Source organism: Oratosquilla oratoria, chromosome 3 (assembly GCF_046742065.1).
Source record: "Oratosquilla oratoria isolate Oo_2021 chromosome 3, ASM4674206v1, whole genome shotgun sequence".
Classification (NCBI taxonomy): domain Eukaryota; kingdom Metazoa; phylum Arthropoda; class Malacostraca; order Stomatopoda; family Squillidae; genus Oratosquilla; species Oratosquilla oratoria.
Window position 1 is genome coordinate 72182852 of NC_134779.1, and position 17129 is coordinate 72199980.

Genomic DNA, 17129 nt, shown 5'->3' on the forward strand with positions numbered 1-17129 from the left:
TGCCACGTTCCAACGGTTAATGAATAAAATTACCAAGGACATACCAGGTTGTGTAACCTACCTCGATGATGTCGTTGTGTATAGTGACACTTGGCAGGATCATTTGGATCATCTAACCTTACTCTTTGACAAGTTAGTGTCTGCCAACTTGGTGCTCAATCTAACAAAGTGTGAATTTGTTCAGGCCAAGGTGCATTATCTTGGTTATGTGATCGGACAAGGAGAATTGGCTCCGCCCCTGGCCAAAGTAGAAGCCATTCTCAGAATCCCAGTACCTCAGACCAAGAAGGAGATTCGTAGTTTTGTAGGAACCCTTGCCTTTTATAGAATGTTCATCTATAATTTCTCTTCCTTAATAGCTCCTTTAACCTACCTGCTAAAGAAAGGAGCCAAGTTCCAGTGGACTGAGTCTTGCAACACCGCTTTTGTTCAAGCGAAGAGCCTTTTGTGTACAGCTCCAGTGTTGCAGGCCCCAGACTTCTCGAAACCATTTTCTCTGTATTGTGACGCCAGCAACATTGGTGTAGGTGCCGTACTATTACAAGCTAAAGACACTGTAGATCATCCTGTGAGTTACTTCAGCAGAAAACTGAATGTGGCTCAGAAAAAGTATTCCACAATTGAAAAGGAATTATTATCCATTATTTTGGCTTTGAAGCATTTTGATGTATATATCCCTGTTGGCGCAAATGTAACTGTGTTCACTGACCACCATCCCTTATAATATATTCAAAGGTTCAAGGAGAAGAACCTCCGCTTAACTAGGTGGAGTCTATTTTTACAAGAATATAATCTAGATGTAAAACATATTTCTGGGAGGAACTATGTGATAGCAGACTGTCTGTCTAGATCATAGCACATATCTGCCGAAAGTAAAGAAAAAAATTCTTTTCAAGAATTATTTTTCTTTTGGTGGGGAGGTGTTACATCTGCGATGTATACTTGCCAACTATGTAATTGTTGTTGTTTCAAGGAGATGTCATGTTATGTGTGTTCGTATTGTGCTGCTTTGGTTATGACCAAAAATGTGTCACCGTAAGGTATTTTCTTGACTATGTATTGTATGTATCTATTAATGTAACTATGGTATTAGTTTATAATAATATTGATTGTTTTTTGTAATATGTTGATTATTCAAGTGTCCATTGCGCATGCGTCTCTGCTACGTCACAGGCCGTGACGTAAAAATATTTCGTTTGTATTTCCTGCTTAATCAATGTAGGCTCGTCAGGCTAGGTAAATCCCGCCCCCCCCTTGTAGTATCCAATGAGCTACGAGCGTATTGCCTCGTCACGCACTGGTCAACGAGTCTATAAGATTGTCCAGACCCTGCTTAGACCTACTACATGGGTTAGATTCAAAATGACAGCCTTGAGGTTAGTACCCTTTTCCCTTGGTATAGCAGTGAGCCATATTTACTAGGACTTAGCTTTGTAGAGCCCTATAATAAGTGAACGCAGAGTGAGTAGCATCGGGGCTTAGGATTAGCTTATATTTCATGACTGTTTGGTAATCTGTGACCCGGTCTTACAAAAGATCACGATGGGATGTAATGATAGTGGAGGACAACATATCACAATAGGATGTAATGATACTTGAGAAAATATCACGGTAGGATATAATGTCAGTGGAGGACAAAATGTAATTTTAGGAAGGGATGCCAGACAGAATGTCAATGAACGACGGGAGGCCGGTGTGAATCACAGTGACGTATGGAGACAAAGTGTACAAAAGAGATCGGATGACCATGATCGACCAGATGTCTGTGATGGGGGAAATGTTAATTTTGATAGAAGAAATGTTAATGAGGCATTGAATGTCAATGAAGGACCAAATAATAATATAGAGCAAGGTATAAATAAAAAACAAAATGATAATGTAAGACATTACAAGGATGCGTTATGTCGCCCTGGCTGTTCAACTTATACATGGATGGGGTGGTGCGAGAGGTGAATGCTAGGGTAGTGAGTCAGGGATTGGAGATGGTTAAAGAAAATGGAGAAAAGTGGGAGGTGAGCCAGCTGTTGTTTGCGGACGACACTGCGCTTGTGGCAGGGTCAGAGGAGGGATTGAGGAAGCTGGTGGCAGAGTTTGGGAGAGTATGTGATAGAAGAAAGCTAGAGATAAATGTGGGCAAAAGTAAGGTGATGAGATGTACAAGGGGTGAAAGTGGCAGTAGACTGGAAGTGAACATTAAGGGAGAGCGACTGGAGGAAGTGGATAGTTTTAGATACTTGGGTGCAAGTGTAGCAGGAAAAGGTGGAGTGAAGGTGGAGGTAGAATGTAGATTGAGAGAAGCGAGTAAATGCCTTGGTGGTTTAAAGAGTGTAATGAGAAATAGACATTTGGGAATGGATGCGAAGAGGAGACTGTATGAAGGAGTGATTGTGCCAACAGCACTGTATGGGGCAGAAACGTGGAACATAAGAGAAGAAGAGAGAAGGAGTTTGAATGTGCTTGAGATGAGGTGTCTGAGAAGTATGATGGGGGTTACTAGGCTAGATAGAGTGAGAAATGAGGAGGTGAGGAGGAGAACAGGGGTGAAAAAGGATTTGGGAGAGAGGGTTGATGAAAGAATATTAGGATGGTTTGGACACATGGAAAGAATGAGTGAAGAAAGACTAGTAAAAGAGGTATGGAAGGCAGATGTGGAGGGAGTGAACATGAGGGGATGTCCTAGGATGAGGTGGATGGATGGGGTGAAGGGGGCTTTGGGGAAGAGGGGAATGTCTGTTGAGGAAGGAAGGGAGAGGACGGAAGACAGAGGTGAGTGGAGAATGGTTGTATATGGATGATGTTGTGACTGCATGAGGAGGAATGGGCGGGGGGGTGGGGTAGTATGTGTGAGTAAATTTTGACGCAGCCCGAAGGGATTTCTCCCCGTCCTCTCCTTATATGCAAAGGGGGACGGAGAGGGGGGGGTCGCCGATTAAATGAAGCGGCCTTGCTGTGGATGTACTGTGTCTTGCGACACTGCTTCTGACCCAGGGCGGTGGGCAGGGTGCAGGGATGACCCGTCATCCAGGAGGTGCTCAGATGAGAGGAAGGGTGGGAGGGGTGTGGAGTGTATTTAGGGATGAAATGGGTGGGAGTGTTTTTATGCCTTTCCCTTTTTGGCTACCTCCCTTGGAAGGGGGAAAAAGCCTTGGTATATGTATGTAAGACATGATATTGAAACTCAAAATGTGTCAAAAAGAAATAATCACGAATTTCTTAAAAACTATGTACTTTAATGCTCGTAGTATTAGGAACAAATTTCAAGAAATACAGGCATATGTCAAAAGCGAAAATCTCGATATGATAGGAATAACTGAGACATGGTTAACTTCTTCACTCCGGGGCACATCGCACGTCTGGCAGCATTAGCTGCCCGACGTGTGATGTTGCGCCATAATAATCGCATTATGAAAAATAAAGTCAGTGCTCAATTGTTCATTCTCTTTCACCAGTGTATTTTGATAACCATAGAAAATATGATGAAGCCAGTTTAGAGAGAATGGAGGTTACGTAGGTACCACTACAATATGATCAAGATGCCGACATCGGCATCATCGAGTACCCTCTTGCTCCTCATGCCACCTACGTAGGCATAACCGTATGGAAGTGGTTAAATGGTACTGAGTTTGAAGTTGAGTTTAATATTGCGGGATTTAAACACTTTCATCAGGATAGAAACCACAAGAAAGGTGGGGGTGTTCTGTTGTACGTTAAAAACAATGTTCATGCTTGTGTTTTAGAGAAAGTGAAACAGGATACATATGATAGTTTGTGGGTTGAGTTAACCCGGGGGTCGGCAACCCGCGCCTCTTTAGCGCTGCCCTAGTGGCTCCCTGGAGCTTTTTCAAAAATGTTTGAAAATAAGATAAGGGGCACGTTATGCACGTTCCATTTTGTTGTTGTTTTTTCGAATCCTCATAATAAAAATGACATAAAAAATCAGATTTCTTTATTGTATTTCTTTAATTTCATCAAAGCAATGAAACATAATTCATTAATATTGTAATGAAGTTAAACTTGAGGCGGCATCGTACAACAGAGTAGTCATGTGGTGCGTCATTCCCTATAGGATGCGCTGCAGGGAAAATAAACATTTAATCATGAAGGCTCATTATATATTTGTAGCCAACTTAGTCATTTTGATAGTAGGCTAATATAGCTAATATAGATACATACAGCATGTGTTGCCTTCATTATAAGGCTTTTAATTTTTTGCGGCTCCAGATATTTTTGTTTTTTTGGTCCAATATGGCTCTTTCAACATTTTGGGTTGCCGATCCCTGAGTTAACCCAAACAAATGGACAAAAAATTAATGTAGGTGTAATATATAGGCCAAAGACATTATCATTAGCAGACGACACACTGTTATTTCAAGAACTGTCTAGTTTCTGCAACCAGGATTTATTAATATTGGGTGATTTCAATTTTACTGACACTGATTGGATGACCCTTGAACATGGCTATATAAGTAGTTGCTTGATTGATTTTCTTGGTGACAATTACTTAATTCAGGATGTAAAAGAGCTCACAAGATATGGAAACTTACTCGATCTATTGATCACTAGCCGCGAAAGCATGGTAACTGATGTAGAAGTCAGTGAAACTATTGCAAATAGCGATCAAAACTTAGTAAGATTCAAACTCCTAAACATTTTTAGAATAGATGCTTGTGTTTCTAAAATACCCGATTTCAGTAAAGCTCAGTTCATAGGACTAGGTCAGGAGCTTCAGCTTACAGATTGGGAGGCAAAATTAAGTGAAAGACCTGTAGATCAGAAGTGGGAAATATTTCAAAATACACTCACTAAGATGATTCATACTTACATTCCTTTTAACCCCTTCCATACGGTGCTGCCTATGTAGGCGGCATGAGGAGCAAGTGGATACGCGAGGCTGCCATATCGGTGTCTTGATTATATTTAGTTGCCCCTGCGTAATGACATACTCTCTAAACTGTCTTCATCACATTTTCTATGGTTATCAAAATTCACAGGTGAAAGAGAGAACGATCGATATAAGCGGTGACTATATCTTATGATGCGAGTATTATTACGACACATCGCACGTCTGGCAGCTAATGCCGCCCAGGAGATTTTGGCCCATACTGAAGAGGTTAAGGACAGACGTCCCCCAAATCAGGCTCGCCCAAAGTGGCTCGACAAAGAAACTGACAGGCTTATAAGAAATCTAAGTGCTCGGGTGCATCTAATGACTATGAAAGTTATATATCAATACAGATTTAAAAAAGACAAAAAAAAAAAAAAAAACGACAATACGAAATGAACATTGCTGATAAATCCAAAGAGAATCCCAAAGAATTCTATAGTTACATTAGAGATAAAAAGGTTGTTAGGAATCACATTGGTCCACTATTATCAGCTGATGGTCAACTTGAATATTCAAATGAAGGACTGTGTAATATTTTGAACAATTATTTTAGCTTGGTATTTGTAAATGAAACACCTCAAAGTGAACTCCAAACTGAAACCTGTGAAAAGTCTAGGGTAAACTTACTACAGTAAATATAACAAAAGAAAAAATTAAAAGGTGTATAGAGAAACTCAAAGTTAATAAAACATCAGAGCCTGATGGTTGGCATCCAAGAATCTTAAAGGAAATGAAAAATGAGATAGCTGTTCCATTAGAAATTATTTTCAAGAAATCCATCATATCCGGAGATATCCCAAGAGAATGTAAGCTAGCTACTGTTACTCCTATATCCAAAAAAGGTAACAAAAAGAAACCACATAACTATAGGCCTATAAGTTTGACTTCAATTGTAGGAAAAATAATGAAAACTATCATCAGAGATGCTATTGAACATCATTTAGAAAGTAACCGTTTGATAAATGATAGCCAGCATGGTTTCAGATGGAAACGTTCTTGCGTGACTAACTTACTCGAATTCTACAACACAGTTATCTCGAATTATGACAAAAGAAACAATATAGATTTAATATATCTAGACTTTGCAAAAGCTTTTGATACCGTCCCACATGAAAGACTATTTACTAAATTAGCTTTGCTCGGAATAAGTGGTAGCTTATTAAGTTGGACTAGTAATTGGTTGAATGATCGAAAACAGAGAGTTATTTTAAATGGAAAAACTTCTAGATGGAAAAATGTTACAAGTGGAGTTCCTCAGGGTTCCATTCTTGGGCCACTTCTATTCATAGTCCAGGTATATATAAAAGATATAGACCATGGACTAAAATCTACTGTTTCCCTGTTTCCAAATTTGCTGATGATACAAAACTCTGCGGGAGTGGCAAATGATCACTTAAACCAATTAGATATTCAAGAAGATTTAGATAAATTACAGCAGTGGTCTGAAAAGCGGCTAATGAAATTTAACACAAGTAAATACAAGGTAATGCACATAGGTAAAAATAACAGTAAGTACGATTACAAGTTATCTGGAAATTTGTTAACAAAAGTGGATAGTGAAAAAGATCTCGGTGTAATTATCAGTAATGATCTCAAATCATCCAAGCAGTGTATTTCAGCCTCTGAGAAAGCAAATAAGATTCCAGGACTGATTGCGTGATCTTTTGATTTCAAAAGTCCATCACTCATTAACAAGCTATATAAATCGTTAGTTCATCCACATTTGAAATATGCTGTTTCCGTATGGTCACCGAATCTCATTAAAGACATTGACAGACTGGAAAAAGTACAACGGCGAGTCACAAAACTGGTTCCAAATATCAAAAATAAATCACATGAAAATCGACTAAAACATATGAATCTGTTTTCCCTAAAAAAGCATAGACTCAAGAGGTGACTTGATACAGGACTTTAAAACTCTAAAGGGAATTGACATCAAAAGTGACAAAATTTTCACACTGAATCGGAAATAGATTCAATTTGGAAGTAGGTAGAAACAACTTTGCCAACCGTCTAGTTAATGAATGGAATAAACTTCCTGTACAGGTAATGCAATGTAGTTCAGTTCGAAGCTTTAAGAATCATGTAGATAGACACCTAAGCAAGATGCTGTAATGATTATAATTTATTTTATATTATTTGTTTTTTTGTTATCATGTCTGTTTGATTTTAATCTATTATTAGTTATATGTCAATTTATTATTTACTATTTACCTGTTTGTTTATTAATTAACTATACCTATGCACTTATGTATTCTATTTGTTATTTACATTATTATAGTTTTTACTTATTAATTCATTATCATTATGATTTTTTTTTCCCATCCGACTTAGATATGGACCAAAAGGTCTCCTGTTGGCATGCTCTGCCTTTGTAATCCTTTGTTATATTTATGATTTCTAGACCTCTGTTTTTACTGAACCACCTGAGGTGAATCAAGAATAATGAAAGGAGAAAAGGCCTTTTGGTATATGTTGTTGCATAGCAACATATCACTTACCTCACATTTGTTTATTTCCTGCTTCTTCATTACAAGACCTGATGACAAAGAATTCTAGCTAATCTCTCTTTCACTAGTAACATCTATCAATTCTACACTCCTATCTTAGCTAATTAATTATTCTCTGTATTTTCTTCCATTGCAATTTTCTCACTCATTCCATTCTCTCCCCTTGTTCACTCAACACACTAACACATTCCCATCAGCCAATGCTCATTCGCCCCTTTCTACAGGGTGACCTTTGACCCCATGCTGGGGGTGCCGCCTGCACTTCCCCCATACTCACACCACACCAGTGGCGTAGCAAAGGGGGGGTGGGAGGGGCGGTCAGCCCTGGGCAGCATGTGCTAGGGGGCGGAATGTTGATGGGGTAAAAAAAAAAAAATAAATAAAAAAATAATAATAAAAAAAAAATAATAATAATAATAATAATAAAATAATAATTATAAAAATCTTACAAAAATCTTAAATGCTATACCAAAATGAGTTTTTAAGGTTGTAACATGGTACTGTTTTTAAACATTTTTCAACTGTAGCATCAGGACCGTGTCTAAAGCAAATTTTCTTAGCCTATGAATGTTTTCCTAACCTATATTCTAGCTTTCAGCGATTTTGTCAGTTATTTTAAAATAAATTAAAATATGACATAACGATGATGTGAATTTACGTAAATACATGTGCCGGTAAAACCCGAAACCAGTAAGATATAACTTTATTTTGTTTGATATAAAATGACACAAAATCAACTAAAAATATCTAGCAAATTAATATTTGTGTTGGTCTATGGCAGCAGCCATGTTGTAGGATCGATGGCTACATGAATTTTATATTCCTCGGTTTTAAACAAAATTCCTAGGTTAGGAAAAAATCCTAGGCTAGGAACTTTTGCTTTAGACACGCCCCAAATTTATATCCAATGAAGATAAATATTTTAAGTTAAGTATTCATGCTTTATATCAACGAATAATCCCCCCCCTGTTTGGGGGGGGGTAAATCTAACACCCGCCCTGGGCGGCAGAAACATTTGCTATGCCACTGCACCACACTCATACCAAAGTATATGGATGTAATAATCAAGTACTGGTGTCACAGTTTTATATACCAGTCATCTAAATAGATTCTTTTAAGATATGATAAACCTATTATTCACCTGTACAAAGTCTATGAACTTATAAGATGTATGTATGTCCTGGTTAAAAGCTTCATAGAAACGTTTCACTTTGGTTGCAGTTACTGGGTCATTTATTTCTCCTCCAATATCATTATCACCAGGAACATATATGATTTTCTGGAAAGGAAAAAATTAAGTAAAACAAAACAACAACAACAAATAATAATAATAGATAAAATAAGTAGATATATAGGCATGCACATGCTTATTTGTATCAGATCTGAAGCAAGTACAAAGAGAAAATGCAGTACATCATAAACTGGGTCTATTTATCAATTCTACTCTAGTTCCTCCTATACATCTTAAAAAGGGTGTGTAAACTGGGTCTATTTCCTTAATCAATTCCACACTAATTCCTCCTATATATCTTCAAAAGAATTTACTGGTACATTATAAACAGAGTATATTTCACATTTCTGTTAATTCTTAACATCAATCCAATGAACCTGATAAGTCTACTATTCAAAATTACATTTATCACACATGAGCAATATATACAGTTGAAGTGGAATATATACACACTTTGACATATTCAGGAATTTCCATCAAGTTCTTAAAATGTTGAACACTTTCACTGAACTCCTTGTCATTTGAAATACTTCCATCATTTATTAGATCTCCTAGAAATATCACAACCTCTGGATGTGCCTTTTCCAAAGCCATATGAAAGGTCTTGCTTATAAACCTGTTAAGTAAAAAAGGGAAAAATTTGATATCTGAAATGTAATCATGGGAGAAATATCTCAGTTGAAATAGTATTAATCAATTCATTTCTCCAGTATACTCCCAAGAAAATTGAGGCTATATTATTTCAAATAATTTCAAATCAATGAAAAAATTAGAGTTTAATTCTAATCATTAGGAAGACTGGCTGCAATTAGACAATAATATATGAGGCTGTTAGTAGTCTACAACAGTTGTAACTCACCTTATTCAGCACTTTCCAATTAAATTTAAACAATATTATTTGACATGTGGAGTGACATTAAAAAAATAGTTAAATCAACTCAATCAATCTATTGCTGTGCTTTATTCCTGCAAGGATCTTGCAACCCCCATGAAACCATTCACCACTCTTAGTTCAGCCCACCTGCACCGAGGGGTGATTTTCCGGTGATCACCGCTCTTCTTCTACTTTTAGCCGGAGATGTAGAGAGCAATCCTGGGCCCACCACAAAATACACATGCCCTATACCCATTACCTCGAGCAGACAGACATAGGGCTCAGTTCAGTGCAATATGTGCAAAAACTGGGCCCACCTCACTTGTACAACACTTGCTGACACAAACCAATACACAAACACTTGGACATGTTCTACCTGCCCTCCAGTAACCCCACTCCCACCTCCCCAACCACAGCCAGCACCCTTACCCACTCCCAATTTCCCTTTGCCCTTATCCCAAATCAGTACTCCCCTTCCTTTGTCCCCAATCTCTCCTTTCACCCCTCTAACCCAGATCCTATATCTTCCCCATTAACACCCCAACCTCAACCCCAAATGGCAACATACAACACATACAGAACACACAACATCAACATATTACAACACAACATTGACGGTATTAACACAAAAAAACATGAACTCGAACACTTTCTTAAACAACACAACATACACATTGCAGTTATACAAGAAACAAAACTAAGGCACTCACACAAAACACCATCATTTCATAATTACACCACCATCAGACAAGACCAGACCAACGGCAATGGCGGTGGACTCATCACCCTGATCCACCACTCCATCTGTTTTGTGGACACAAGTGCTACAACCAAAATTCTCCTCCCTACCACAGATAAGACTACAGAAATCCAATCCATTCGAATCCGCAAAGGCAACAAATCAACACTGACAATAGTTAACATGTACATTCCCCCCCAATCATCCCCCACAGTTCCAAACACCGTCAGGCCTCAACTTAGCCAACTAGCCTCAATCCCCAACCTGATCATGGGTGGTGACTTCAACGCCAAGTCGTCTGCCTGGTATGTCGACAACCCTGACACAGACAGGGGGCTTGATATACAGACTCAGTTTGACTCATTGACTATCATGAACAACACACATAATCATACACATATCCCACACCAAGCCCTATACACTCCCTCCTCTCCTGATATCACCTTCTACTCCCCCTGCCTAACCCCAACAACATCATGGAGAGTGGTCAGAACCCTTGTTTCTGACCACCTTCCAATCATCATCACCACCAAAACAAGATGCACCCCAGTTGGCCACAGATACACATACACCAATTACAAGAGAGCTAACTGGGAAGCTTTTACTGAAGAGACAGAACAACATTTTGAAACACTTAACAGTACACCAATCACAAACATAAACAATGCTGTGCACACTTTTAATACAATCATACAAAATGCAGACAAGAAATACATCTCTAGAGGCAACAGAAAATCACACAACCCCAACTTCACACCAGAAATCCAAGGCCTCATTAGACAACGAGACACACTTAAACACAATACCCCCACACCTATCCCTCAAAACATAGCAGACCAAATACAAACACTAAACACTGTGATTGCCAATAAAATACACGAACAAAAAACACAAAATTGGCAAAACTTTATCAATACACTTGATCACAAAACAAACACCAGCAAATTGTACAAAACACTCAACAGCATTACACTATCCAACAGTAACACAGCACGCTCTCATGCAGCAATAATCACAACAGACAATCTACCCTCAAACAGACAAGCAAACACACTCATAAATCATTTGGCACAGACAAGCCATCTCACTGCTCACCCTGACGACCGACGCACTATTCGACGTAAGAAAGACTTTCCCACAGACTCAGACTATACACCCTTCATAGACAGTCAGACAAAACACATAATACATAGTCTCAAGCACTCATCTGCCTGTGGCCCTGATAACATAAGTAACATCCACCTAAATCACATTGGACCACAAGGTATACACGCACTCACAAACATTGCAAACTACAGCTATTCACACAACACTATACCCGACATCTGGAAGCATGGTAAAATAATCACCATTTCAAAACCGAAAATAAGACCCAACAATCCCAACATCGTACCGCCCAATCACACTTCTCTGCACCCCCTCTAAAGTCATTGAAAGCCTCATACTTAAACTTGTCACACCACATATTCCCCTTGCTGACTCACAACACGGTTTTAGGCCACTACACTCCACAAACACTCTTCTGATAAACCTCACACAAAGAATTTTAGATGGCATCAATTCAGATAGACCCCACCACAGAAAACTTCTTATAACATTAGACATTAGTAAAGCTTTTGATGCTATCCCCTGCCACAACCTAATAAATAAAATATATAACACAGACATGCACAATAACACCAAAAGATGGCTGGCCAATTATCTGGCAGGTGGGAATGCTTATGTGTCATATAATGGCCAATCATCGCACATCAGAAACATTAAGAATGGAGTACCACAGGGCTCTGTTCTATCCCCCACACTCTTCAATCTATACATGCATGACTTACCCACACCAGACACCTCAGAAATACAAATATCTTCCTATGCAGACGACATAACAATCACATGCACACATCGTAACACAGACAAAGCTGCAGAAATAATCCAGCCATACCTTGATACACTCAACACATGGTCCATCACAAACAGACTCAAAATAGACCTAACACTTCTCACCAACTGGACAAAAGAACACAAATACATACCTCATCTCTACATCAACAACACTAATACCACACACAAACACACCGAAAATTCTTGGTGTAACATACGATACATCCATGTCTTTCAAACAACACATCACAAACATAAAAAACAAATGCACACCTAGACTTAACGCACTTAAGTCAATCACTGGAACAACATTTGGACAAAACAAAGAAACTAATACAACATTATACAAACAATGCATACGCTCAGTGATGAATTATGTGAGTCCTGCATGGGCTCCTAATCTCAGTGAGACTCACCACAACACCCTTCAAATCATACAAAACAAAGCCCTAAAAACAATTACAGGCTGCACAAATACGACACCTACAGACCATTTACACCATGAAACAAAAGTCCTCAAAGTCAAGGACCACCTCGACATGAGAGGCACACAAACACTTGCTACAGCCACCACAAACACATCACACCCGCTGCACTACATAGCAGAACACCCACACACACCAAGAAACATTAAAACAACACCCAAAGACCTGTATCACACACAGATACTCTCTTCTTTTCCTCCACAACCACCAAATACCAGCCTCCAGAAACATATTCATAATCATATCACTCACCGCTCCATTAACACACTGAAAGACAACACACTGCTGCATGCCAGATCCCCTGATATCCACCCTTCTGAATCCTCTCTCCCACGCAAGGACAGAGTCCACTTGGCCAGACTGCGGTGCAGCCACCACCCAGCACTTCTAAGCTACCAGAAGAGGCTGGATGACTGCATTGTGAACAGCTGCCCAGGATGTAACACTTCACCCCATACCATACAACACATTATGGAAGACTGCATTATACACAATCATGCATGCAAACAACACAACATACACTCTATAAAGGATGTGTGGGAAAACCCAGTTTCGGCTGTGGCATTCCTTGGGGAGATGAGACTGCTCAGACAGACAGTCTAGGGAACAACAACTAATTCAGCCCATGGGTTACTCAGTTTAGATTTGCATTACTGTCTACAAGGAGTAAGTGTACAGCATGCACCAAAAAGTTGGTCAATTTCACACAAAAATATAGACTATATCTACATGTCTGAGGTGATGTACTCAGTATTTAACAGTCTTCAGGTACTTCATAGGTTTTCTTCAATCAATCAATTAATGCTTTGGACCAGGTCTTTCTTGTAGGGCATCCACAGCTTCATGGTAACTGGTGACAGCCATGGGGCTGTCTTGGAACTGATAGTGTAGGGCATTGTAGAATGAGGTGCTTTGTTTTCTGTATGGTGCCTCAGGTAATATATTTCCTGGTATTGCATCGCAATTAGTAATGTATTTTCAGCCAATTGCTACACATATTTTTTATGAATCACAGATGCTGTGATGCAAATGGAAACATACATGTTTACAGGCAAATTCACTCACACTCAGCTGGCCCTGTAATCTGAATTACTAAACTAGCTGTGCCTGTTAAGTGCCAATACAAAAACATGATGTGCCTATAATGTATGTACATGCAATTGTACAAACCACAGAGCCACACACTGCCAAACCATTCACTGCATGCATGCTACCAGCATGCACTGCACTGTGTGCTAACCATGAAGCTAATACACAGTTCTACACACTGATAAGCCCAAGACTGGAGTACACAGCGACACTATGGTCACCCAGTACCAAAAAAATATAAGGAAAATTGAGAAAATCAAGAGAGCAAATACAAAGATGACCCCAACATTTTTAAAACTGTCATATAAAGAGAGATTGTCAAAACTAAAATGATTGACTCTGGAACAAAGAAGAGAAAGAGGTGACTTGTTGACTATCTATAGAATCATGAGAGGTATGGAAGTCCTTGAAGACTTACTAAACTGGGATAAGAGAAATACAAGGGGACATGGAGAAAGCTCAAAAAGGACATTTATAGAAGAGACCTGAAAAAGAACAGCTTTCCCCAGAGTGGTGGATGTATGGAACAAACTGGATGAAATGATAGTGTGTACAAAAACTATATATGAATTTAAGAACAATTTAGACACTGAAAGATACAGTGATGGGACACTATGAGCGTAAAGTACAACTAGGTAAATACAATTAGGTAAAATACATACACAGCATGCTAGTGGCTATACTTTGGAAATTGTGAGTATTGTTTTGATACAGTGCAGTGTCATGACAATGTATGCATGCACATGGACTATTGATTAATTCCCCACACATGCACTGTAACTGTGTTCTTGTTTACTACTCATGCCCCAATCATTCTATGCTGTAGCCATGGGAATATTCCAAATTTGTTGTGGATTTTATTGAGACACTGGACTTCTTATGATTTTGGATTCATTGATGTATATGTGTGATCTAAATTTTACTCTGTGTGGATTTATTGTGGAATAACAGTATCTGAATCTATAGACCCTGGATTTGTTTGATTTTGTCAATGTTAAAAAAGAAAATGTCAATTTGTGTAGTTACTGTGAAAGGTTAGTTTAAGGGGATAGACCAGAGTAAGGAATAGATTAAGAACAAACTTAATCTTGTGACATCCAAAAACGGGTCACCACAAGCATAGCTCCTCTTCCCGTATAATACATACATACATATACATATACCAAGGCTTTTTCCCTCTTCCAAGGGAGGTAGCCAAAAAGGGAAAGGCATAAAAACACTCCCACCCATTTCATCCCTAAATACACTCCACACCCCTCCCACCCTTCCTCTCATCTGAGCACCTCCTGGATGACGGGTCATCCCTGCACCCTGCCCACCGCTCTGGCTCTGGGTCAGAAGCAGTGTCGCAAGACACAGTACATCCACAGCGAGGCCGCTTCATTTAATCGGCGACCCCCCCTCTCCGTCCCGTATAATACCAGGTAAATTAGGTAAAAACACCTACGTCGTCACAGTGAAAATGCCCTGTTGTAATTTTCAGGTTACAACAATATGTTTTCGTGTGACCGTGTATCCAGTCCAGTTCTTGGAATCACAGTTTTAGCACAGAATGGAGAGTAGCAATAATGAAATAAGCATCAATGAACCAACCAGGAGGGGATTAGATATATCCAAAGTTGAGTCGCCAGTGGGAGTAATCCCTAAGAAAACATGTTCAAATGTTACTCCGAGGATGACTTACAGGTACGACACTGATTTATTTTCGGGATCTAGAAGGGAAGGGGGACCAATGGATAAAACTATGGACATGGATAGAGATATTAGGATTAGCAGAGCAATGAGGAATCGACACATCAACAACTAAGCAGAGGAGTTGATTTCAAATTAGACCATAAAGTTTTACAATTAGAGGTATCAAACTTGCACACAACTAACGAGGTGATACTAAGACAATTAAACATAAAAAGTGAATTGAGTGCGATTAAAAGAGAAAATGAAAGAGACAAAAATGAGGTTAGAAATAAAAACGAAGAACTGCAGAAAGTGGTTAAGAACAATTACAAGCAGTAACTGAAAAGATGGAAGAATCAAAGAGATCGATCTGAATGAAATAAAAAATCTGTGGAAACAGGAATGTGAAAATCAAAAACTCTAATTCAAAGAAATAGTACAGCAGCAGGAAGAAGAGAATGCAAAGGAAACAGTGATCAAGGTGATCAAAGAGACCTGAAAAAAAACAGCTTCCCACACAGTGTGATAGATACATGGAACAAATTGGATGAAAAAATAGTGTGCGCAAACACAATACAAGAATTTAAGAGCAAACTTGATCTTACGAGATACAAAAACAGGTCACCACAAGCATAGCTCCTCTTCCCGTATAATACAACTAGGTAAACTAGGTAAATACACATATGCCGTTGCAGTGGAAGAAAGTGCTAACTTCGAGCTCCGCACTAGTGCTTTGTTGCTAATTCAGGAAAAATGCCTTGTTGTCATTTTCGGGATACAACAATATGTTTTCGTGTGACCGGTAATGTATCCAGTCCAGTTCTTGGAACCATAGTTTTAGCACAGAATGGAAAGTAGCAATGATGAAATTAGGATCAATGAACCAACCAGGAGAGGATTAGATATATCCAAAGTTGAGTTGGCAGTGGTAGTAATCCCTAAGAAAACATGTTTAAGTGTTACTCCGAGGATGACTTACATGTACGACACTGATTTATTTTTGGGATTTAGAAGGGAATGGGGACCAATGGATAAAACTATGGACATGGATAGAGATATTAGGATTAGCAGAGCAATAAGGAATCGACACATCAACAACTTAGCAAAAGAGTTGATTGATTTCAAATTAGACCATAAAGCTTTTACAATCAGAGGTACCAAACTTACACACAACTAACGAGGTGATACCAAGACAATTAAAAGATTTAAAAAGTGAACTAAGTGTGATTAACCCCTTCACTCTGGGCCAAAATCTAGCGGGCAGCATTAGCTGCCAGACGTGCGATGTTGCGTCATAATACTCGCATTATAAAAAATAAAGTTACTGCTATATTGCTCGTTCTCTTTCACCCGTGAATTTTGATAACTATAGAAAATATGATGAAGCCAGTTTACAGAGTATGGGGGTCACGCAGATACAGCTACAATATATATAATCAAGACGCTGACATCGGCATCCTCGTGTACCCACTTGCTCCTCATGACGCCTATGTAGACGTCATCGTATTGAATGGGCTAAAAGAGAAAATGAAAGAAACAAAAATGAGGTTAGGAATAAAAATGAAGAACTTAAGAAAGAGGTTAAAGAACAATTACAAGCAGTAACTGAAAAGATGAAAGAATCAAAGAGACTTATCTGAATTAAATAAAATAAAAAATCAGTGGAAACAGGAACATTAAAATCAAAAATTCTTATTCAAAGTAATGGTATAGCACCAGGTAGAAGAGAATGCAAAGGAAACAGTGATCAAGGCGATCAAAGAAAAG

The 17129-nt window shown here is 38.8% G+C and overlaps 1 protein-coding gene across 6 annotated transcripts in view; it reads right to left on the minus strand.

Moving 5' to 3' along the window:
* The window catches only part of Mppe (Metallophosphoesterase), a 284426-nt gene that overhangs the window by 152089 nt on the left and 115208 nt on the right, over positions 1-17129 (minus strand). For all 6 annotated transcript variants that reach the window (XM_076182536.1, XM_076182551.1, XM_076182557.1 and 3 more), the window contains exons 3-4: positions 9080-9242; positions 8537-8674 (exon numbers count right to left, since the gene is read on the minus strand). In XM_076182536.1, the coding sequence (XP_076038651.1) occupies positions 8537-8674; positions 9080-9242 (301 nt within the window). The remainder of the gene's footprint in view (positions 1-8536; positions 8675-9079; positions 9243-17129) is intronic.